Here is a 23,913-nt window from a genome sequence, read left to right as displayed (position 1 = left end):
CTGATTTTTGCATTCTATTTGTAAGTTAAATTGGGTTGTGGCTGTTTCTAAGGTTCCAGTCAATCTTAGGCATTTGGCACATTTTGGTATCAGTTTTATACTTGCCTCATGGAAAAAATTACAGATTTTGTGAGTTTTTAATGCTCACATACTGTGCTAGTAGAATTGGAATTTTTTGCTTCTTAAACACTCGGTAGAATTCTCTTTTGATGTAATTACTGTAGTTCAGAGCTCACCTCCAGTTTTACATTTCCAAACATCTGCTACATATCCCTACCCAGGTGTCATACTGGCTTCTTCAGTTTATTTACTTTGTCTAAGGGTGTGTGTGTGTGTGTGTGTGTGTGTGTGTGCCTTCTAAGCCTTTTATTGGTTTTATTAATGGTGACATAATGTCGAAATGTTGGAAACATTCTCTTAATTCTAGATGGCTTCAGACCTTGGTAAAAATCTAGAAATTCTAGTACTGTTTTTTTTTTTTTAATTATTTTTTTTTTTACAGTTGACATAAAATATTACATTAGTTTCGGTGTACAACATAGTGATTAAACATTTATATACATTATGAAATGATCACCCCAGTACGTCTAATACCCATATGACAAGCTTCTGGTACTATTCAAGGTAATTTGAGGGAAAAACTGAAAGTTTATGCTATAATCTCCTTTGATTTTTCCATTTTTAAACTGTCAAATTTTTATTCATGTAGCACATGGTACATCGCTTAATGTGAATTAATCTTGTTTTTTTCATGTAACCAATAAAATTGCAATTACTACATTACTCCTGCAGCAAATCATTTTCAAAATATAGAATCAATTCTATATGTTAAGTCAATACTGAAATGTTAGTTTATGAAAATGACTTTCAGTTAAGTATTGTCATTATGAAAGAGAAGTTTTGTCATGATCAATGGTAAAATAAATCAATTGCATAATTTTCATGGATTGATGCCATTTTAAAATTATGAAGTTCTATCTTATCAACTCACTATAACTTATACTCTTTCACTTTAAGCAGTCATAAATAATATAAATTCATTTTTGTGCTGCTGCTTGAATTTAATTTGTGATTAATTTGGTTGTAGTAGTTGTATAAGAGCTATAAGTATATGAAACTCTTCTACATATCTTTAATTTAGATAATCCCAAAAGAGTTTTTAATCCATATATTTACATTACTATGGAAATAAAAACAACAAAAAGTTTTCTTTAAAAGTAGAATTTGGGGTAGCCGGATGGCTCAGTTGGTTAGAGCGGAGCTCTTAACAACAAAGTTGCCAGTTCAATTACCACATGGGATGGTGGGCTGCGCCCCCTGCAACTAAAGATTGAAAACGGCAACTGGACTTGGAGCTGAGCTGCACCCTCCACAACTAGATTGAAGGACAATGACTTGGAGCTGATGGGCCCTGGAGAAACACACTGTGACCCAATATTCCCCAATAAAATTTTTTAAAAAAAAGTAGCTTTCAAGTCCATCCTAGAATGTTAACCTGGGAAACCCCAGTTTAAGAAAAAAATTTCTTTAGATCAGTGGCTCTTTTTATTTTTTAATTCAAAAAAATTTTAGCTACAGAATGGATGTTTCTCACTCACCAAAAACGAAAGAATAAAGAACACAATGATGAATAGTGTGAAGTAAAAAGAGAACCTTCTCCAGTATCTTTCCCTACAATACTTCCCAAGATAATGGCTTGACACATACGTTTTCAGGCTTTTTATTAAGAATGTACACTGTGTTTATATTTGTGTGTGTATATATCTATATATATATCTATATGTCTATGTATCTATATAGATATATCTATATATAGATATATACACACACACATATATACATACACATATACATATATGTATATCATACATAGTCCATTTTAATCTGACCTTGAAAATTTCATACAAATATAACCATAACATTTTACATGTAATTTTTAGGTGTTTACGGATTCTGCCTTGCGAGTGTCACATGTAAGGGTCTGTGTTTGCACACATTACATCTATTATAGTAGTCATGTAGGGGAAATAGAGGCCAACCTTCTTTTATTACCATTTTTCTTCGTTACAGATAACTGTGTTTTCAAATCCTGGATTATACTGTTATTCTCAAATACCTAGTGAGAGTTACAAAATGTTTTGGAACTATTTGTGTCTATTGAGGGAAATAAACCTTAGGTATTGACTCCTTTATAATAGGATAATTTTCTTATTTTAATTTAAATACCTACTACAGGTTTAAAACACAGGAAGTTTTCAGTAAAGAATTGCTAAATGATTGAAAGTATCAACTAATACAAGGTAGAACATAGGATTAATGAAGATTTTTATATCCTGCTAACAAAAATTTGGGGATTCAATCTTTTCAAGAGCTCCTAGATTCTTTTAGATTTAGAAAATGTTCCATTCATATTCTAGTAGAACCATAAATAAATATTGTAGTCAGTGCGTTCCCTTTTATTGCTCATTACATTGCCACTGTTTTTCTCACCCCGGCTGTACTGAGGTATGATTGACAAATATTACATAAAGTTAAGGTGCACAATATGATCTTTTGATAAAGGCATATATTATGAAATTATTACCTCAGTCAAGCAAATTGACACCTCCATCACCTCACATAGTTATCATTTTTTGTCTGTGAATGTGTGTGTGGTGAAAACACTTGAGATCTGCTCTCAACAAATTTAAAGTATTCAATACATTCTTATTAACTATAGTCACCATTAGATATCCAGTACCTTAGGTATCCAGAACTTATTCATCTTATAATTTAAAGTTTGTATCCTTTGGTGAATGTCTTCTCTTTCCCCCCAACCCCTAACCTCTGCTTATTACTATTCTGCTTTCTTACTCTGAATTTGACTTTTTCAATTAAATGTTTTGGGGTGACATTGGTTAGTAAAATTATATAGGTTTCAAGTGTACAATTGTATAATACATTATCTATATATTGCATTGTATCTTCACCACCCAATCAGTTCTCCTTCCATCACCCAATATTTGACAACCTTTACCCTCTTCTGTCTCCCCCAGCTCCCTGTACTGTCTGGTAACCACTAAACTATTTTCTGGGTCTATGAGTTTTTGCTTGTCTTGTTTGTTTGTTGCTTTCAGTTTTATATTACACATATAAATGAAATCATACAGTTCTTGACTATCTCTGATTTATTTTGCTTAGCATGATAATCTCAAGATCTATTCATGTTGTCGCGAATGGCAGTATTTCATCTTTTCTTTTGTCCGAGTAATATTCCATTGTATATATGTACCACATCTTCTTTATCCAATCATCTATCAAAGGATGCTTTAGTTGTTTCCATGTCTTGGCCACCATGGATAATGCTGCAGTGAGCATAGCGATACATACATCTTTCTTTCTTTTTTTTTAAATTAAGTTTATTGGGGTGACTATGGTTAGTAAAATTACATAGGTTTCAAGTGTACAATTCTATAATACATCATTTATATATCACATTATGTGCTCACCACCCATATACCACGATGGAATACTACTCTGCCATAAAAAAGATGGAATACTACTATTTACGACAACATGGATACACACACCTTTACGGACAAATTTTTTCAGATTTTTTGATTAGATACCCCAAAGAGGGATTGCTGGGTCACATGGTAATCTAGTCTTAATTTTTTGGGGAACCTCCATACTGTTTTTCATAGTGGCTATACCAATTTACATTCCCACTAGGGATCTATGAGTTCCTTTTTCTCCACAGCCTCTCCAACACTTGTTATTACTTGTCTTGTTGATGATGGCCATTCTAACAGGTGTGAGGTGGTATCTCTGAACGTGCCCAATCTTGTCTGACTTTTTTTTTTCAGATTCTATGTATAAGTGAAATCATGTAATATATGTCTTTCTGTGTCCAGTTAATTTCACTTTGCATAATGTCCTCTAGGTTCATCCATGTTGTTGCAATTGACAGGATTTCCTTTTTTTGTTTGTTTAAAGACAACAAAGATATTTCATTCTGTGTGTGTGTGTGTGTGTGTGTGTGTGTGTTTGTGTGTGTGTGTGTGTGTGAGAGAGAGAGAGAGAGAGAGAGAGAGAGAGAGAGAGAGAGAGAGAAAATAACATTCTCTTTTTCCATTCATCTGTTGACGGATACTTAGGATGTTTCCCTATCTTGCTGCAATGGGAATGCAGATATCTCTTTGAGGTAATGATTTTATTTCCTTTGGGTGTAAAGGGTGGAATTATTTGTTATATGGTACGTGTTTCCCCGAAAATAAGACCTACCCGGACAATCAGATCCAGTGCAGTAATCTTTTGGAGCAAAAATTAATATAAGACCCGGTGTTATAGTAAAATAAGACTGGGTCTTATGTAATGTAATGTTATATAATATAATATATTATAACATAATATAATGTAGTATAATTACGGGTCTTATATTAATTTTTGCTCCAAAATACACATTAGAGCTGATGGTCTGGCTAGGTCTTATTTTCGGGGAAACAGGGTAGTTCTATTTTTAGTTTTTTGAGGAACCTCCATACTGTTTTCCATCGTGGTCAGACCGATTTACATTCCCATCAACAGTTTATAAGATTTTCACTTTCTCCACATCTTCCCTAGCAGTTGCTATCTCTTCTTAGTGATAGCCGTTCTCACTCGTGTGAGGTGATATCTCATTGTGATTTTGATTTGCATCTCATTGTTGATTAGTGATGTTGAGCACATTTTCACAGACTGGTTGGCCTTGTGTATATTCTTTGGAAAATTATTTAGGTTCTTTGCCCATTTTTTAAATCAGGCTTTTTTCTTTTTTTCCTTCTTTTTGCTACTATTGTTGAGTAGCAAACTACCGTTGAGTTGTTTGAGTTTCTTCTATATTGTGGATATTAACTGCTTTCTGGGTATATGGTTTGCAGATATTTTCTCCCATTCTGTAAATTCTTTTCATTTTGTTGATTGTTTTCATTATAGAAATGTTTTAGTTTGATGTGTTCCCATTTGTTTTTGCTTTTGGTGCCTGTGCTTTTGGTGTCAAATCCAAAATATCACTGCCACGTCAATGAGCTTTCCCCCTATGTTTTCCTCTAAGAAAGGAAAACATTATGGTTCTAGGTCTTATGAATAAATTTTTAATCCATTTTGAGTTTATGAGTTTAGTATAAGAGTCCAATTTATTCTTTTACATATGTATATCCAGTTTTCTACTTTTCCATATCTAACATTTAATGATGTATACAGTCAGAGAATTTAAATCTCTATGATAATTGTTTGATGAATTTACAACATGGTTTTTGAGCTATTGGCCTTACACAATACTTAGATTTTCCAAGGGTTAAGAGTTGCTTTTTGATATGATGAGTAAGTAAAAACCCTCTAAACATCCTATTATCCACATTCTCCTTTGATGAACAGGTTTTTATTTTGTAGCTTTCATTTTATGAGATTTAACAGCATTGATTTAAAATATTTAATTACATAAGAACTGTAAAACTTTAACAATCTGCAGTGTATAATAGTAAGCATAGATTTGGGATTTATTAGAATAAGGATTCAGTTCAGGTTCTGTCACTAATCAGCTATGTAGTGTTGGACAAAATACTTATTTTTTTTGCAATGTAGAGGTCCTTAAAGGTCATTGAGTTGAGCCCCAATTCTGAAGCTTATGATTTAGTCTAGTCCAAAAGCTGGGTATTAAATAGCAGTGTTCGTTATTAGACTATCACCTATGTAATTATTTTGAAATATTTTTCATTCGGTTTCATAGAAGATTTTTGAAACTAAACCTTAAACATATTCTGGCTATTTATTTTGTTTTCTTCTGACTACATATTTTTCCTTTGTGCATATAAAATTGGTAGAGTGCAAAATAATTCTGAGCTATTAAAGACTGACTAACTTTTGTTAAGCTGTGCCCAGTTTTTACTTTATATTCCCATTACTGAATTGAATTCCGCATTTTGTCTTTCATTTAGTTGTGGAAATAAAGTGTAAACGAAATATTATGATACTGTTTTTTTTCTTACTAACTTTTAAAGTACACTTGTAATTATGAGACATTGCAAAGTATTTTTAAGTGAACTTCCCATTTGTGCTTTCCTATTTGTCTTTTCTTCTTCACTCTTCTTCCTGTTTTTATTTTGTCCTTCTTTATTTTTTCTCTTATACTTTTGGTTGGATTTGACCATCTTACCTTAAAAAGTACGTGACAGAGGAACGATCACAGTTAAAGATAACTTTTCCAAAGCTAAGAATGAAACCAGTCTGTCTTCCTTGATGGTTCTGCATTGGTGTTCCGCGCTCCCCACTGTCTTGTCACATTCCTTTCTTGATTATACTTTGCATAATCAATTGTCATTTCGTGAGGAGGTGGTTGATTAACAGATCTGGCGTCATCATACCTTAATAGCAAAGTATGAGAATGGTGATTCTCATCCATGCTTCAGTATTTACTTGTAAGCATTATGGTTTCCGACATCCTTCTTAACCACTTCACGTATGTATTTCTCCATCTGTAGGGCAAGATCAGTGAAATGGTAAGCTTGACAGTATAATTTTTTCAATTGTATCTTTTCTCTCATTGTGATTTTCTTTCTCTTAGATAAAAATGATGTGAATCAGTCATAAAAGTGATAAAATACTAGTATAGGTCACCAAAGGAGTATTTCAGTCCTTTTTAATGTCCAAATATTACCGTTTGAGTGCCTAGTCAGTGACACCACTGATTACTATGACGCAGTTTAGCTCTGACTTTCCCATCAGATGACCTTGTACACTACTCTTGGCCCTGTCATTTGTTAGCTGTGTGAGCTAAGACACCGTTGTGTCTTCCATGCTGTTGAGTCTACTCCAACTGCTGGTGACCCTATGAGTGAGTGATGTCCACAGTGTCCTCAACAACCAGGCTCAGGTCCTATAGACTCATGATGAGAACTTCTTTCATTGACTCAACCCATTTCATTTCGTCTGCTGCTTTTCCTGCTGCCGTCTGTTTTCACTCGCGTTATCCGTTTTCCATAGGGCTCTCTGCCAAAACCATATTTCCAATGAAGCAGTTTTTCCCCGATCAGCCTTCTTCACTGTTCCACTTTTGCATCCATACATAGGAATTGGGAATATGAGTGTATGGGTGATCTTAGCCTTGGTCTGTAAGGACACTTCTTTGCTCTGGATGATCTTTCCTAATTGTTCCATTGCTACCCTTCTGAGTTTCGTTGTTCTCTTGATTTCTTGGGTGCGTTCTCCATTTAGGTTGATGACTGAACCAACGTCAGCACAATCTATAACAATTTAAATGTCTTAATTGTGATGTTAAAGTTGTATATTTCTTCTGTAATTGTGAGTTTTGCTTTCTTCATGATCAAATGCAGTCCTTTGGCACTTTGTTTTACTTTCATTAGAAGTTGTTTCAAATCATTGCTACTTTCTGCCCGTAAGATGGTGTCATCTGCATGTCTTAAGTTATTGACATTTCTTCTAGCAATTTTCGCTTCTTCCTCTTAGTCTACCCCATGTCTGACACCTTTGCCTGTAGAAAACCATTCTGTCTCTCCATTTTTTTTTGATATTGGCTTCTTGTCCACAATATGGGTTACAAACCAAGACAATCAAGTGCTAAGGCACATCCATTTCTTTCAGAGCAACCAATAGCTTTTCATGATCAATGCAGTCAAAGACTTTACTGTAGTCTGTAAAACATAGGTTAACCTTCTTCTAAAATTTTTGAAACACTCCCGTATCCAACGAATGTTTGCAATTAGATCTCAAGTGTGTCTTCCTTTTCTTTCTTCCTTCCACCCCGCCGCCTCTTTCTTTTCTGAATCCAGCTTGAACATCTAGCTTTGCTCCATGTAAGATAGAAGCCTTTGTTTCATCACTTGAGCATCCCTTTACTTGCCATTCCCTTCCATTGTCTCATCTTAAAATCAGGATAGATAATGGAGCCTATCTACAAAAATGTTACAAAAAGTAAATGGGATTTGATAATATAAAGTACCTGTTACTTTTGACTCCATATTAAGTTCCATAATGCTGCTATTACTGTTTCTATCAAATGGAGAACATTCATGTTTCTATTCTAACTTTTCTCTGATAATATCCGAAGAATGCGTATATGTCCCACAGTTCATCTGGGACTCTTACCTCTGGCATAGGGGCTTGATCCAGACTACTGCTGTGTCAGGAGCTCAGGAGGCTACATCTTACTATCATATTAGGTTGGCGCAAATGTAATTGCAGTGTAAAAGGTTAAATAATTGCAAAAACCACAATTACTTTTGCACCACCATAATACAAGTGACTTTTCTGGCAATGGTAGAAGGCATCACAATACAGAAAAGGAAAATAAAACTCAGTACTAGATATTGCATCTCCTAGAATTCATAGGTCATCGTTCTGCATAGGAGAGTTTTGACCCTTTCTTGACCCCCTTCTCTCTAGCCCTTGTCTCTTTTTCATATTGCAGTGGCTAGTTAGCTCCTCCACGTAAAGAGCTTCTTATAATTCTTTATAAATTATAGTCCAGGCCCACCTGCCTCCAGTCTTAGGAAAGAATATTAGTTCTTCCTCAGTCCAATGTTCACCTTTTTTCTCTGCCTCAGGTTGACTGACAATGGGACCATCACATTCTCTAAGGGAAATTCCTACCCGAGTTTACCATATATGTTCTGGTATATGTTTGACACCTGGACAATGTGATAAAAATACTTCTCAGTGTATTTCCAAAGTCTGGTGTATACAGTCTAGAATGTACTGTTTTTAGAGATTCTTCTAGGATGTGTTTTATTTTGTCTGACTTTCTGTTTTAGCTTCTTGATAATGGACAGATTAAACGCTGGGCTCACAGCATTTTCTGGGTAACTTTTGAACAGACCCTATACATACCTGTACAGGGCACATGTGTACACACATGTAAAAGAATAATAATTTTTGGAGTTATTACAAAACTAAAGGAGCTATCATTATTGGGACAAAGGAAGACCACTTTTTTTTTTTAATTTATTTTTAATTTATTGGGGTGACAATTGTTAGTAGAATTACATAGATTTCAGGTGTGCAATTCTGTATCACATCATCCATAAGTCACACCGTGTGTTCACCACCCAGAGTCAGCTCCCCTTCCATCACCATACATTTGATCCCCCTCACCCTCATCCCCCACCCCCCAACCCCCTTACGCTCTGGTAACCACCAAATTACATTCCCCAGATTAATTTTCAAACCCCGTGGCCATCCTGTGGTCACCGACTGCCCTCCAATCCCCTCACCCTCCCCCCCATCCCCCACCCCTCCCGCCCATCTAGCAACCCTCAGTTTTTTCTCATTGAAAGGAAGACCACTTTTAAATGAGCTAATATTTTTGCCTTTGTTTGAAAATTGTTATATGATGCTTCTCTAGCTTCAAATAACAGCTATATAAGTGAGAACTCCATGAATGGTGGGCAAGTAGATAAAAGCAAAGGGACTATAGCATAGGTAAAATTGAACTCATTCATACCTGTGAGCAGCACTGATCAAATTATATACAAACTGAAAAACAACTTTTCTTCATTATCTTTTCAGTATATTCTAATATAAGATATATATTCTTCATAGAAAACTGGATCTCTTAATGCTGTTGAAAAATCTCTTCCAGAAAAAGTTCAGAATATATTCCTCATAGATATATCAAGCCTCTGTTTAATTTATATGTGATGGTGATTGTTAACAGTTGACCAAATCATGTGTTAGTATAAATGTTGCCTTTCTTAATGAATTTTAAAATAACGATAGATAAAAACTAAGGTAATTTAAAATTTTCATAGTGTATTTCATGTAACATTTATTTATTAGAATTTGTTCATATGAAATTAGAATATTGCTCCTGTTATTTATGGTTTATTAGTACAAGGTAAAGGTCTGAATATAAGATCAAATATTTTATCATAGAAAGCAAGATGGCAGTATTTCAGTTAATAAAAATAGTTTCTTCTATTTACCTATTATACTAGTGCTACTTAAGTTGACTCAGCTGGTTGTTACTAATTTTCAGAGATAACTACAGAAATTGAGTACATATTTAGAAATTTTTATGGCTTGAATGTCTAACAATGTCAGATTATTTCAGAAAGTGTCTGTTTTCAATATATTGCAAAAAATAAAACCAAAAACTGGTTTTCATTACAGATAGTTTAGGAAGCAGTACCTAAAAGCTAGTTGATACTCAGATGTATTATTTTGAATTTGTGTTAGCAACACATTTGAATAACAAATAAGTTATAGCAATATAACAATATTCAGCTAAGCAATATAAATATAGTTCACTATTTATGTTAAGTTATTTATATAAACCATTAGGAGTAATTTTTATGACAGAAATGGATAAAAATATGAGGCATCCAAGGAAAATATAAAGAAGCATATAACAGGATATTTAAAAATAGAGCTCTGCTAATTACATGTCTTACTCTGTTATATTTCCTTTTAAAAAGGGTATTTATTTAAGCTTGTTCTTTTAGGTTTTTTTTCCTTTTTATTGTGGTATATTTTATTATTTTTTATCTTTAAACGAGCCCTTTGTTCTTGGTGAACAGTTACGTAGTCTTTAATTCCTCTGTGAAACTCCCCGATTCTAATAGTTCGTTCTTTCTCATTTCTCCCAAATATACCATATATACCTCTGTTGGCAGTTAGCTCATATTGCAATTATTTTTATTCCCCTGTCTCTCAGCTCCACTGAATGGTGGAAGAAGGGGACTGTTTGCTGTGTAGTTTGTTAACTTGATGACTTAAGTCTTCAATAAATGTTAGGTGTTACTACTATATGCCTGGCAACTTTCTAATTATTTCATGACTATTCTCATTTGATACTTCTGAAAAGCATGTTACATTATGCACTTTTTTAATTTCAGGAAACTGAGGCACAGGGGGCTTAGATAACTTGCCTAAGCATGAATGTGTCAGAGCCAAGATTTAAACTCAAATTGTTTGCTTCTAGAGTCTGTCTCTTAACCACGGTGTTAATTATGGTTCTCATAAGAATGAAGTAATCACTTTTTTGTCTTTCTGGTTTTCATGCTTGTTCTTGAACTCCTTTTATTTGAAATTTAAGCATAAGACTTATTCTTATGTGGTAGTGTATGTATTTAACCATATTTGCCTAATACAAGTAGAAGACCCTAATTTTTTTGTCCTTAAAAAAGAATCTATTGGTTAAGGAGATTTGTTGAGTTAAAAGACAACAGGATTTGTCTTAAGATCACCTAGCTCTTGTGCAGATAAGCAAAAAAATTAAAGCTCAAGAAATAAAAGGTTCCTGAGTTTTCTCTCTCTGTGTATGTGTGTGTTTGTGTATAATTATATAATCTTATGTTAAGCTATATTATTGTCTCATTATGATTTTTAAAAATACAATTATTTGGGTTTAACCCTATTGTTGTTTAAGTTTCATGTTAATTTTATTGATTACAGATACTAACCACAGTTTACTTTATTTACCAAACTTATGTATGCTGCACCACGGGCATTTGTTGAAGAAATCAGCTTTTGGTATTTACCTAAGACTTGTGTGATTTTTATAGTTAATAAATAACTGTAACGAAGAACAAAAACATAATGCTATGTGTGGATTTTACACACAAGTGGAAACTATAGCTTTCTTAGTGTTTTTTCTCTTTTACAAATACGTACAAGCATTTTAAAAGCAGTTTTTTTTAATTATCAAAAGTCTAAAGTAAAACATTAGAACATATATTAATCTCTAAATTATTTTAAAATATTGTTTGAAGGCTTTATGGAGTTTGTGGAGATAAGAACCCAACACATTGTATCCAGTCCATTAAAACAATAAGAAATGAAAGAGATACTTTGATAAGTGTTTCTGCCTGTTTTAACCTTGAGTGCTATTATCAGGGGTATGATGCTATATCTGTTTCATTGGCTTAGGCTTTTTCATGCTGAGAGAAATCAATACTTTGAGTCGTTGGATGACAGAGGAATCACTTCAGAATTAAAGGTGGCTGTCACACATTGTCATTGGTTGACTTTCGTTTGCTGTTGAGGTTTTTAAGCTTTCATTTTTCTAAGTCTGCTTTTCAGGAGTCTGTGAGATTTCTGTGGATAACATTTTTCTTTTCTTTTCTGATTTGACTTTCAATCTTTGTTGAAGGGATCAAGTGCAAGACCTCCAAAAGTGAAATATTGAAAAGTTCCTTAATTTGCTGTCCCTTAGGTGATTTCCCTTTTAAATGGTTTCCAATGAGACAAGTAATTTATAGTGTGATTTTGAGACAACTTGGGAAGTAATGTAGTATACTTCAAAATGTTTATTATAAAGTATGTTTAGTTAACTAAAAATATAATATCCTGTTTGCAGTCATGAAAAAGAAGGAAGGTAGAACTATATGTTTTGACATCCTGTGATGTGTGTGTAGTTTGGTTCCATTTACTGTACATGGGAACTGTATCTTCCTGTTGCCAATGACTCCCCCTGTAGAAAACTACTGGCCAAACAGGAAGGAGGTGGAAGAGAGAACTTGCTTTTTATTTTATATAGAAAGTAATTACTTTCTAATCTATTATTTTTTTTAAAGTACATGTTTCTTTAAAAAAAAGTTTAAAACGCAGAACTTATAAAACCAATATACTTCAGTTGCTTGATTATTATACGTTAAATGTCATGAAATAAAGAGAAAGGCATATTAATATTTTTAAGAGTTTAGCTTTAAAAATTTGTATTGGAATTTATTTTTGTTTCACAATAATGTGCAAAATGAATGAAAATTTGCATACTAATCTGTTTCTCATAAAATACTGAAACTTTAGAAGCAGTGTGCATTTAATATTATTAATGTATGTTCCTCTGTTTATATTTAAAGAAAACGATTGTGAGAAGCCCTCCAAGTATGTCAATCTAATCAAAACCCTTTTTTGCTCCATTAAGCTAAATACTGTTCTGATATTATGGAATGACTTACTTGCTTTATAAAAAATATTTAAGCGTGTTTCTTTAGCATTGTAATTTATTTACCAAATTTTGAACTTCACATAACTGAGATCAGAAAATAATGTGTTTTGACTTGGTATTTTAACATGTTTGTGCGATTCACTTAGTTTGTTACGTTTTCTATTTTATTTTAAATGCTGTATAGTATTCCATTATGTGAGTAGACCATTTTTCATAATCTCTTCTACTATCATTGGCAATTAGGTGTTTTCTAGTTTTTACCTATTATGGCTAATGCTACTTTGACTCTTTACAAGTCTTTTGGTGTACCTGCTCAAGCATTTCTGTAGGGTGAACTTAATTCTTTTAAAGTTTTCATGGTTTCAATTTCAGTAGATATTTCCACACAGTTTTTGCAGAAGTGTGTACAGCTCCCAACATTAGTTTATAGCTGTTCCCATTAATCCACGTTCTCATCAACAATGGATGTGTGATTTTTGTTTTGGCATCCTACGAGTTGTGTAGTGGTATCTCATGGTGTTTCTGTTTTAGATTTTATTTTCTTATGAAGCCGTACATCCTTTCTTCTGCTTGTTATATGTTATTTGTTTTTAATTTTGTTCAGTATCTGTTTGTCTTTTATCAAGTTTTTTATTGGTTATTTGTATTTTCTTACTGATTTGTAGAGTGTGTTTACCTATTTGGTATATGAGCTTTTTTTCCCATGAGTATTTTCACTACATTTTTTTTCTGTCAGTCCCTTGCCTATGCATTTTTTTAAAAAACTTCTTAAACCTGATTGAGATATAGTTTATATATAATAAGATACACCCATTTTAAGTATACAGTTTAGAGTTTTGTCAGGTATATATACTTGTGTAATTGTTATAATCAATATATAGAAAATTTCTATCTCAGAGAATTCCCTTATGATTCATTGTGGTCAGTTCCTCCACATATAGGCGTACGTACATCCAAACCTAGGTAACTACTCATCTGGTTTCTGTTATTACAGATAGTTTTGCATGATACATAATTTGATACATAATTTCGTAGGTATTCTAATGTCTGGATTCTTTTGTTTAGCATAAAGTTTTTGATATTTATCCACATTATTCCATGTGTCACTCATTTCTTTTTGTTACTGAGTGGTAGTACTTTGTTTATCTATTCATCTGTAGGTGGATACTGGGTCATTTCTAGTGTTTGGCTCTTAGGACTACAAGCACAATGGGTATTTCCATATAATTTTGTGTGAATATGTTCTTATTCATTTTGAAAAAAATATCCAGGAGTGGAATTGCCTGGTGTTGTTGTAAGCACATATTGAAGCTTACAAGGAACTGCCAAATGATTTTCTAAAGTAGTTGTAGATGTTACACTCCTGCTAGGCAGGTATGACAGTCAATTTGCTCCACATCCTTGCCAATATTTGGTATTGTCGGTCTTTTTAATTACAACCATTCTAGAGGATATAGTGATAACTTATCATGGTTTTTATTTCAATTCTCCTACTAACTAAGCATCTTCTCAGGTACTTATTAGTCATTTGTATATCCTCTGTGAAGTGTCTGTTCAAATCTTTGCCCATTATTTTAAATTGGTTTGTCTTATCGAGTTATAAGAGCTCTTTATACATCCGGTAAGGAAATCGTTTTTTTGGTTATATGTATGGTGATTTTTTTTGTCTAATTTGTGGCTTACCTTTTCATTTTCTAAATGGTACCTTTTAAAGAGCAGATTTTATAAATTTTGATTGTCTAATTTATCAATTTTTTATGGTTATGTTTTTCTTTTATGGATCCCTTGATGGTTTCCAGTCAAGAATTCTCTGCCTACCCCAAGGTCATCAGATTTTCTGTTGTTTTCGTCTAAGCTATTATAGTTTTAACTTTTATATGTATCTAGGTCTTTGATTCATTTTGAATTAAACATTTTGTTTATTGTATGAGGCAAAAGATAAGTTTATTTGTCTTTTTTGTACAGTGGGTAACTGTTTCAGCACTTCATTTAATAAACCTAAAACTCTTGATTTCTACTTTTACAGTATGGTTCAAAAAATGTAAAATCCCACAATTTTGTGTTTTTTTGTAAAATTGTTTTGCTATTCTCTTTTTTTGTTCATATACATTTTATAATTGGCTTGTTAATATTTGTAAAAATCTTACTAACATTTTAATTATGATTGTGTTACATGACCAGTTGGTTATTGCCAGTATATAGAAATACAAATTAATTTTTGGTAATTTCTTATATCCAAGAAACTTGTCAAACTCATAAGTTCTGGTAGTTTTTTTTTTCCTTAGAACTCTTAGGATTATTACATACATGAACATATTTAAAAATGAAGACTCTGTTACACTCCTTACTGTCCAAACTATCTTTTTATTTCTTATTTTTGCCTCATTGAGCTGGTTAGGACAGTACTGAATGGAATTCATAAGAAAGGACATACTTGTTTTATCTCCAAGTTTACTTGAATGATTTTCATAGATACCCTTTCTAAGGTTTTGGAAGTCTCTTTATATTCTGAATTTGTGGAGTTTTGTTTTGTTCTGTCCCTTATCATGAAAAGGTTTTAAATTTTGTGAAATGCTTTTTTAAAAAAGTCTGTTGACAAACAAATGAAGAAACAAAAACTCATAGACACAGACAATAGTTTAGTTACCAGAGGGTAAGGTGGAAGGGGGTGGTAGATGAGGGAAAAATGGATCAAATATATGGTGATGGAAGGAGAGCTGACTCTGGGTGGTGAACACGATATGATGTGTTGATGATGTATTGCAGAGTTGTGCACCTGGAATCTAGGTAACTTTGCTGACAAGTGTCACCCCCATTAACTTTAATTAAAAAAAAAATCCCTTTGAGGTGATATATTTTTCTCCGTTTTTTTCCCCTGTTATATGGTGAGTTATACTGATTGATACTCAAATTTAAATTAAACTAACCTTGCATTCCATGGATAAACTCTATTATGATTTGTAATCCATTTTTTATAAAGCTGAATGCTAGTATTTCGCTAGGGATTTTTGTGTTTATTTACACAAATTATGTTGGTTTTTAGTTTTCCATTCCTGTAATGTAAAATTAGTTGCAATGTATTCCTTAGCCTCTATTATCTGAATGAGTTTAAAATCTGTATTATTTTTTCCTTAAATATTTAGCATTTTCTATTATAACATTTAAAGTTATAAATTTTCCTTTAAATCCTGCTTTAATCAATTCCCACAATTTTTTCTAATTTTCTTTGGGATTTCATCATTGATCCATAAGTTATTTGGATAGGAATTACTTAATTTCCAATTATTTTGAAACTTTTCAGATATTATTTTTTTCACTCTGTATGTCAGCCAAAGAGTCAAAAGGGCTTCTAGATCTCTATGTCTCTTTCTCTATGTAACTGCCTCTTCTCTAGTAGTTTGTCCTTCAAATTCCCATATTTCCTTCTCAATAGGTAACTTTAACCTTGTTTTACATGCAAAAAAAATATAGGAGACATATCTTCTCACCCTTGAAAACGTCTTGAGGATATTTGGGGGGTTACATATAATCTGAGTGTATCTGGCATATAGGATGCATAGAAAGGATGTTGAAGCATAACCTACCACATTATAGGATTATAGAAGACCACAAATTCTAGCTTGTGAAGTTTGGTCTTAATTGTTCAACATGTTAGACAATCATGTACATTTTTGAGGGTCTGGTATATAAATATATCTGTACTATATACCAAAGTAAATTCTTCTAGAAGTGATTCTGTGACTGTTCATAAGAGGACAATTAGAAGATCATGTCGAGAGCTGAATTGTGAACTAATAAATACCTGTATTAGGGCAGTGATGAGAGTGTTTAAGAGTTTTTTGCTAAAATGGAATGGTGGGGTATTAAGTGAAGGAAATTGAGAAGTCACAGATGTCAGAAACAGAAAAGCTTGCCCTTTCCAGTATATTAACATGTTTGGAATAAAAATGGTAGTTTTGTACATTTTTGTTGTCATTGTTGTTTTACTTGCATGCTTTTATTCTTAATTGATTTAGAAATAAGATCACTACATTTGATTTAGAAATAAGATCACTACATTGAAAAACTTACAGTAAGAAAAGTTCAAATCCCAATAAGTAGTCCAAGGAAACCTAATTCAGGTTGTCTTGCTGTTGTCTTTACTTGTAAGATAACTATCCTCATTGCTTCTAGTAACAGCAAATACAAGCTAATGCGGGTTGTTTCTTATCACACAACAGGAAGTCTGGAAACCGCCCTGGGGCTTCCACTACATATCCCTGGTGTTAGTGCATCTCAGGCTCCTTCTGTCCACTGGCTCTACTGTCTTGGACATGTGTTTTGTCTTCTCCTCCCAAGATGGCTGCTCCCTTTCTGGGCGTTGTCTTATATTCTCTTTTGTTGATACCAGGAAAAGCAGTCACTGCCCTCTTCTTTGTGTGGGATAGCCTGGCGAAACAGTTCCTAGATATCCCTGCAAGTAGTTTCTTCCCCACCCTGGCTTAGGACCATTAGGAATTCTTTCTGTATCTCTCCCATCAGTTTTGTCCATTTTTAACTTTAGGTTATCATTGGATGGTTAGACGTTACCCTGTAGACAGACATGTGGGCTCCGAGTTTAGGAAAATAGCTGGGGCAGATGTGAAGAATTTGAAAACTAGATTTAAATTGATAATAGTAGATGCAGTGGGAATGGATAATATTGCCCATAAAATTTGACAAAGGCTTGAGAGTATGTCAGCATTTCATAATGGGGATTAATAAAGGAAAAAGGCTCACCACCAAGAAGGGTGATTAAAGAGATGACAGGTGGATACTAGAGGAATGTGCTTAATTTTAAGTTTATTCCTCTCTGAGCTTTCATGCAAAAGAGAAATAGTAAAGTTAGGTAGAGTCATAACATTGGAAAGGAAAGACTAAATGTGATATTTTCTTTATTCTTCATTTATATTTAATGAGCCAGAATAGTCACTTGAATTATAAATAGCCAGTCAAAATTGTTTCTCTCTTGGGTTATTTCTTTATTTTTTTCCCTGCAAATAAGTGAATTTCTTTTAAGAAGTAGGTTTATTTATCTTATTTTCATTTATTAATACTGTGACAATAAATCTGAAATTTCTTTAGCAATAATCAATTACATTTGAATTGTTAGGTTTTAAGATGCCTATTTCATTTCTTCTTAGATTCAGATATTTTTGTGGTCATTGTTGTGATGGCAAATTACCTAGTTTACATGCTGCTTGAAACAGGAAAACAGAAAAGTTGATGACAAGTAAAATCGAATCAAAGTATTAGACTTGACCCTTGGTTTTATAGGTGTATGGTACATTTTGGTAGTTTCTTAAGATACCCCCATTCAATCTTTAAACACAAACACACATATACAAATATATAACCCACCTATAAGAAACATGGACTTTATTTGAAAGCAAATGCCCCTGATATGTACTGGACTTTGAATGATTGTCGTACATAGAATATATTATTGGTTTTTAATAAGAATGTGTTCAAATTGCATTTTAAAGATATTTTTAAAAATAGATACAAGTTCATTATATCTTTACAAAACATTTTTGTTTGGTTTCCTTTTATCATGTTTTAAGGTCAGATGTGACTCTTATGTTCCACAATGAGACAGAGATTGATAATCGGGAAAGAATAGCCCTTTAATGTGATTTATATCTATAGATTTTATGTCAGATATGAAAAGTTGCTGTTTAAATTGTAAAGGAGGATCCATTAAAGAACACTTTCAACTATTTTGCTATTTAGCTTGCCTTGGATTCTTTAGAATTACGCCTTTTTAAGCTAACTTTAATACTTTACCAAATGTTTACAAAATATAATTTGATAATGTTAAAGTATTCTAATATTAATAAAATATAAAATAATAGGCTATTAAATAATGCATATTTTTATAATTTTAGTACTGTTTAATATGAAGGTATATGGTATTTCGGGGGAGTATACAAACCAATTATTTTCTAATTTCCATCAATTATTGTAATTTTCTCTTACCAGTGAGGTTAGAAAAGGGTAGATTACGCTCACATTAGGGAATGTGGAAGGTATAAAAATGCCACAAATGTCTTTCATTTTGTGCTATTGTTTTCGGTGCATGGTTGGGTTGGTTAGATATGAAGTAACCTATAAAGTACTGCCTAGTTCTTTAATGAATCTCTGAAAATATCACATAACAGTTGACATTTTTGTTCCATAGTATAATTCACTGGGTATCTTCACTTAATCTACTGTCCCTTTAAGTATTTCTTAATCATATTTTCCTTGTTTTGCTCAATTCATATTTTTGAGAAACTGAACTATACTGTAGTTGATTTGGCTCAGTCTTGCCTTTAATGTGTTATAAATTAATCTAGTCTCTAACATGATTTATTTTCTCAACATCAATGTTTAGGAAAAAATAGTTTTCCTTTGTCAGTATATAAAAACTAACCTCTGAACAGTTGCCCAAAATCTTCTAATTGTCCAAATTTTAGAGCCATTATAATCCTCTCATTTTGCAGATGAAGTCAGTTATAAAGAGGTAAAGTGAGTCAGTTGCGCCCAAGTCTCCCAGGAGATATTCCCAAGGATGGTACTTTAATTAGACTTTTGTTTTGCTTCCTAATCTTGTCTTTATTCATATACATATGTAAGATACATTCATATATCTAGTACTGTGATTTTTAGTGGTTTTTGTCAATCTTCATTATGCATTCCAGACTATCTTCTTAATTGTTTTCTTGTATTTTTTAGTGCTTCTCCCTTACATGAAATCAACCCATGTTTTTCTTCCTTGCCTCTGCTTTAAGGTTATCTTTTTTCCCATCCAGGAATGACGTATCTCCTCAAAATCTTTAATTTTTTGTCTCCCTTCGTAGCATTTTGTGTATTACTTTCTGTACACCTTTCTGTTAAAAATAATTTTTAGCTTCAGTGATTTAATGTCAGTGATAACACTTTTATTACCACTTCTCCTCCCAAACTAGAGAGAAATGGGGATTCTCCAGGGCAAAGGCTATCAAGATAATTCAACCTTTGAACTCTATAGCCAAGTGTTTTGCACAAAGAGATATTTGATTTCTTATGCGTATCATTTTGGTTGCTTTTGGTGTTAGGGACACAAAACCTATTTCATACTGGCAAGTAAATGAATCAATATGAGTTTATAGGTTCTTACAAAAAGTCTGAGAAAAAACAACAACGAAAAACGAGTCATAGAAAGTCTAAAGGTAGGCCGGTTTTTGATGCAGCATGATTCCTTTTTGAACATGCTCTATATTTCTATAATTATCATGGGTCTGATCCCTTGGGGTTTTGGCTTCATCCTCAGGCTAGCTTTCCTCATAGTATGCAGAGAGCTTTCAACACTGTTGGAATTACAGATTTCCTCTTTTATACCCAAGAGGAAGGAAGGAACTATCCAACAAAAATCCTGACCTTTTCTCTTAATGCACCAATTAGATCAAGTGTTCTCCCTGAGCCAGTTCATCAATATGGGTGTAATTTTACTCATTGGTTTAGGAAAATTAGGTCCCTCTGTTGTTGCTGGGGCAGTGCTGGGGGTGGTGTGTGACAACAATCTATCTAAACTGGTATACAGTAGGAAAGGCAGGCAGGCACACTGTTTATCACATACACAAACTAGTAATATTTTTTCTAATATCAAATTGTTGTAAACTTATTGTAAATTGTGTGTACGTTTGTGTGTATGTCAGCTTGTATCTGGACTTTAAGGGAGTAGAGCCCAATAGACCCTAGGAATAGAAGTAAGAATCAAGTTTACATTACTCTTAGTTTTCCTATTTTATGCAGTTGGCTAACTAGGTGGTATAGCATCGTAAAAATGACACGAGTATCTGAATTTCGAAAGAAAAGAAACATCTTTGAAACCAGTCCTTGTATTATCTGATTATTGCTAAAGAATCCTAAAAGTTTTGGCAAAATTCATGATATCTAAGACACTACTTTTCAAACTTTAACGTATATATCACGTGGGGATCTTATTAAAATCCACATTGTGATTTAGTAGGGGTGGAGTGGGACCTGTAATTCTGCACTTTTTAATAAGTTTCTAGGTGATTCCAGTGCTCCATTTTGCATAGCTAGGTTTTAAAAGCTCCAAACTGTTTTTGTCATTTTTCTGAAGGTGCTGAAAATTCAACTCAGTTTTCTATTGCAAACCACCATAGTCTACTTTCTGGATCTCTGCAGTGACCTTATACTTGGTCTCCCTCCTTAAATTGTCTTATCCACTACAATCAATTCTCTAAATGGCATCTATAGTAATCATTTTAATATATAATCAGTTGGATCACTCCATTGCTTAAAACCTTCAATTGGTATCGCAGTGCATGAGAATAAAATTTAAACCCCTTAGCACAACTACATAGTACTAAGTGATGAGGCTTCCTGCGTCTCAAAAATCATTTCATACCCTTGCTCACTTTGCCTGAAGTGCTTTGCAACTGCCCTTCATGCTATTTGTAATATGGGCACTTGCAGCTTCCCTTGACTAGCTCCTTCTGACTATTCAGGTCTCTGCTTAAATAGTAATCACTTTTCAGTGTATCTTATGAATGAATTCATAGAAATAATTTCTTGAGGGATTCTTGTGCTGATAATATATCAGTGAATTTCAGTCAATTCAGTTAATGAGGGATATAAAAGTAACTTTAAATTTTTGGTTGATTTCGAAAAAAATTTGTTTTGGTTGATTCCAATTCACATTAGAGATTACTTCGTCATGCATTTTAAGTTTTTTTCCATATTTTTATAGTATTAATAGATGTTTCTTTTTTCTATTCAAGTCACTGTGTGCCCAGTATTCTGCTGACAAACGAGAAGATGAGAAGATGTGTGATCATTTGATAAGAGCAGCTAAGTATCGAGACCATGTGACAGCAACTCAACTAATCCAGAAAATTATCAACATTCTCACAGACAAGCATGGAGCCTGGGGAAATTCTGCAGTAAGGTAAAGGGATACTATAGGATTTAGCCACTGATTTTTTTTATAGAAGGCCAGGGTTTAGATAAAGGGCTTTGGATGTGATCAAGGCCAGGTGAAGAACAGAGTAATTTAATTTTGTATTTTATCATCTACTATGAATTTAAAGCAAAGGGGAAGGAGGAAATCATTATGGGTACAATTACGGATCTTTCTTACTTTAGTTCCCTCAATTATTTCTAAAAGAATATTTGCTCAAAATTTATTAATTTTGAAATGTTAAGGGAAGTAGTGAATGTAATGTTTTATTAGGTATACATATATCTGAATTTATACAAATACAGTAAATTTTAAGAAACTATTTCTTATTTTACACTTTTGAATTTTTAACATTTATATCTGAAAACGTAATTTGTGTTTTTTTGAATTGTGTTGCAAAGTCCAAGACTATGATGATAAAAATTGTTAAATGCCTTCTTTGAAATGTTATTCACTATATCTGCTTTCTTAAGATTACCAAACTGAGCATGCTGTTTTTGATTCTAATCTCCAGAAACAGTAATTAAATCACCTTCTAGGACTAAGGAACTTAGTCAAATTGTAAAATCTATGCCACAGATCTTAGAAATACGTTTTGACTCAGTAATGTTAATCAAAAAGTTCTATATTTTGCTATTAGAAAGATATATTTTTTAATTCCTCATTTCTGTATAACTTTTGCTAGAAGACAACAAAAAATGAAAATAGTAAGTTGCTTATATAGTATATGTAGGAGTTATTAGTTTTCACTTGTATTTCAAGCAACTGATGCTTCTAGCAGACATCTAAGTCTAGTTTTAGAAATTTTCCAGTGAATAGAAAATAATTTTAATGTTTAAAGGTGAACTTTAAACTACTTGAGTTGAAAGCCTCTTGTTTCAGGTTTTTTTCTTTTTAACATTAAATTTATAGAGATAACAGTGGTTCATAACATAAGTTTCAGCTATATTCCATTGTGTGCTCACTATCCAAAGTTGTCTCTTTCTTTCAGCATATATTTGATCTCCTTTACTGGCTTCATGCTTCCAACATCTCCCTTCCTGTCTTGTAACCATCATACTGTTGTCAGTGTCTATGAGTCTGTTTGTTTTGTTTGTTGCTTTTTGTTTTATATCCCATATATGAGTGAAATCATATGGTTCGTATTACTTTCCGTCGGACTTAATTTCACTTAGAATGATACTCTCAAGATCCATCCATGTTGTTGCAAATAGTAATATTTTAACACTTTTGATGGCTGAGTAGTATTCCATTGTATATATATACCACATCTTCTTTATCCAATCATCAATCGAAGGACACACTTAGGTTGTTACCATGTTTTGGTTACTGTGAATAATGCTGCAGTGAAATTACGGGATTTTTTTTTTGAGTACAAATATATACTGTATTTGTACTCAAAAAATGCAGAGTAAATATATGTCATGATGCTTTTTATGAAGAATGCTTAAAATGAATTATGTTTTTGGGCATATCATTTTTGGTGTTCAGAGGAATGAATGCACATCAGACTTCAGGGCAAAAAGGACTGAATAAAGGCAGGCACCATGTTTGTTTGTTTTAATCCTATTCCAGTTGATTTCAGCTGCAAGACTAGTCATGGTAATGAAATGAATTACTGGGTCAGCGTTCTCTGGTGCCTTATCTTGCAACATGTAAAAGCCCGTGAGTGTCTGGGCCTGGCAAGCTGTATTGAGAGTTTTAGAATTTCAGAATACTTTAATATTACAGATTTGATATAGTCATTTTGATGTCAGGTACTGAATAAATTAGGATATTACTTGGACATAGAGTGCCTGACACCTATTGGAACCTCAATATGTATTTTTAAAGTATTTTTTTAACCTAAAAGGAGTGTCACAATTGAAAAATTAAAAACCTTTAGGTAACTTGTGACAAATGTTTTGCTTACGCTAAGTGTGTCATTTTTAGGAGATCAAAATTCTTTCTAGTGATAGCTAGCTATACCTGTGTATAGCATAGAATACCCGTGCTACCAACATTAAAGCATTGCTTTCCTGAA

General features: G+C 32.9%; 1 protein-coding gene across 3 annotated transcripts in view; it reads left to right on the top strand.

The window, feature by feature from the left end:
• Positions 1-23,913, top strand: part of LRBA (LPS responsive beige-like anchor protein) — a 575,445-nt gene that overhangs the window by 227,282 nt on the left and 324,250 nt on the right. For all 3 annotated transcript variants that reach the window (XM_033134087.1, XM_033134086.1, XM_033134088.1), the window contains one exon: positions 21,712-21,878. In XM_033134087.1, coding sequence (XP_032989978.1) covers positions 21,712-21,878 — 167 coding nt within the window. The remainder of the gene's footprint in view (positions 1-21,711; positions 21,879-23,913) is intronic.

The sequence above is a fragment of the Rhinolophus ferrumequinum genome, chromosome 18, assembly GCF_004115265.2.
Source record: "Rhinolophus ferrumequinum isolate MPI-CBG mRhiFer1 chromosome 18, mRhiFer1_v1.p, whole genome shotgun sequence".
Classification (NCBI taxonomy): Eukaryota; Metazoa; Chordata; class Mammalia; order Chiroptera; family Rhinolophidae; genus Rhinolophus; species Rhinolophus ferrumequinum.
The sequence above is the reverse complement of the archived record's forward strand: the minus strand, read 5'-3'. Positions and strand labels throughout refer to the sequence as shown.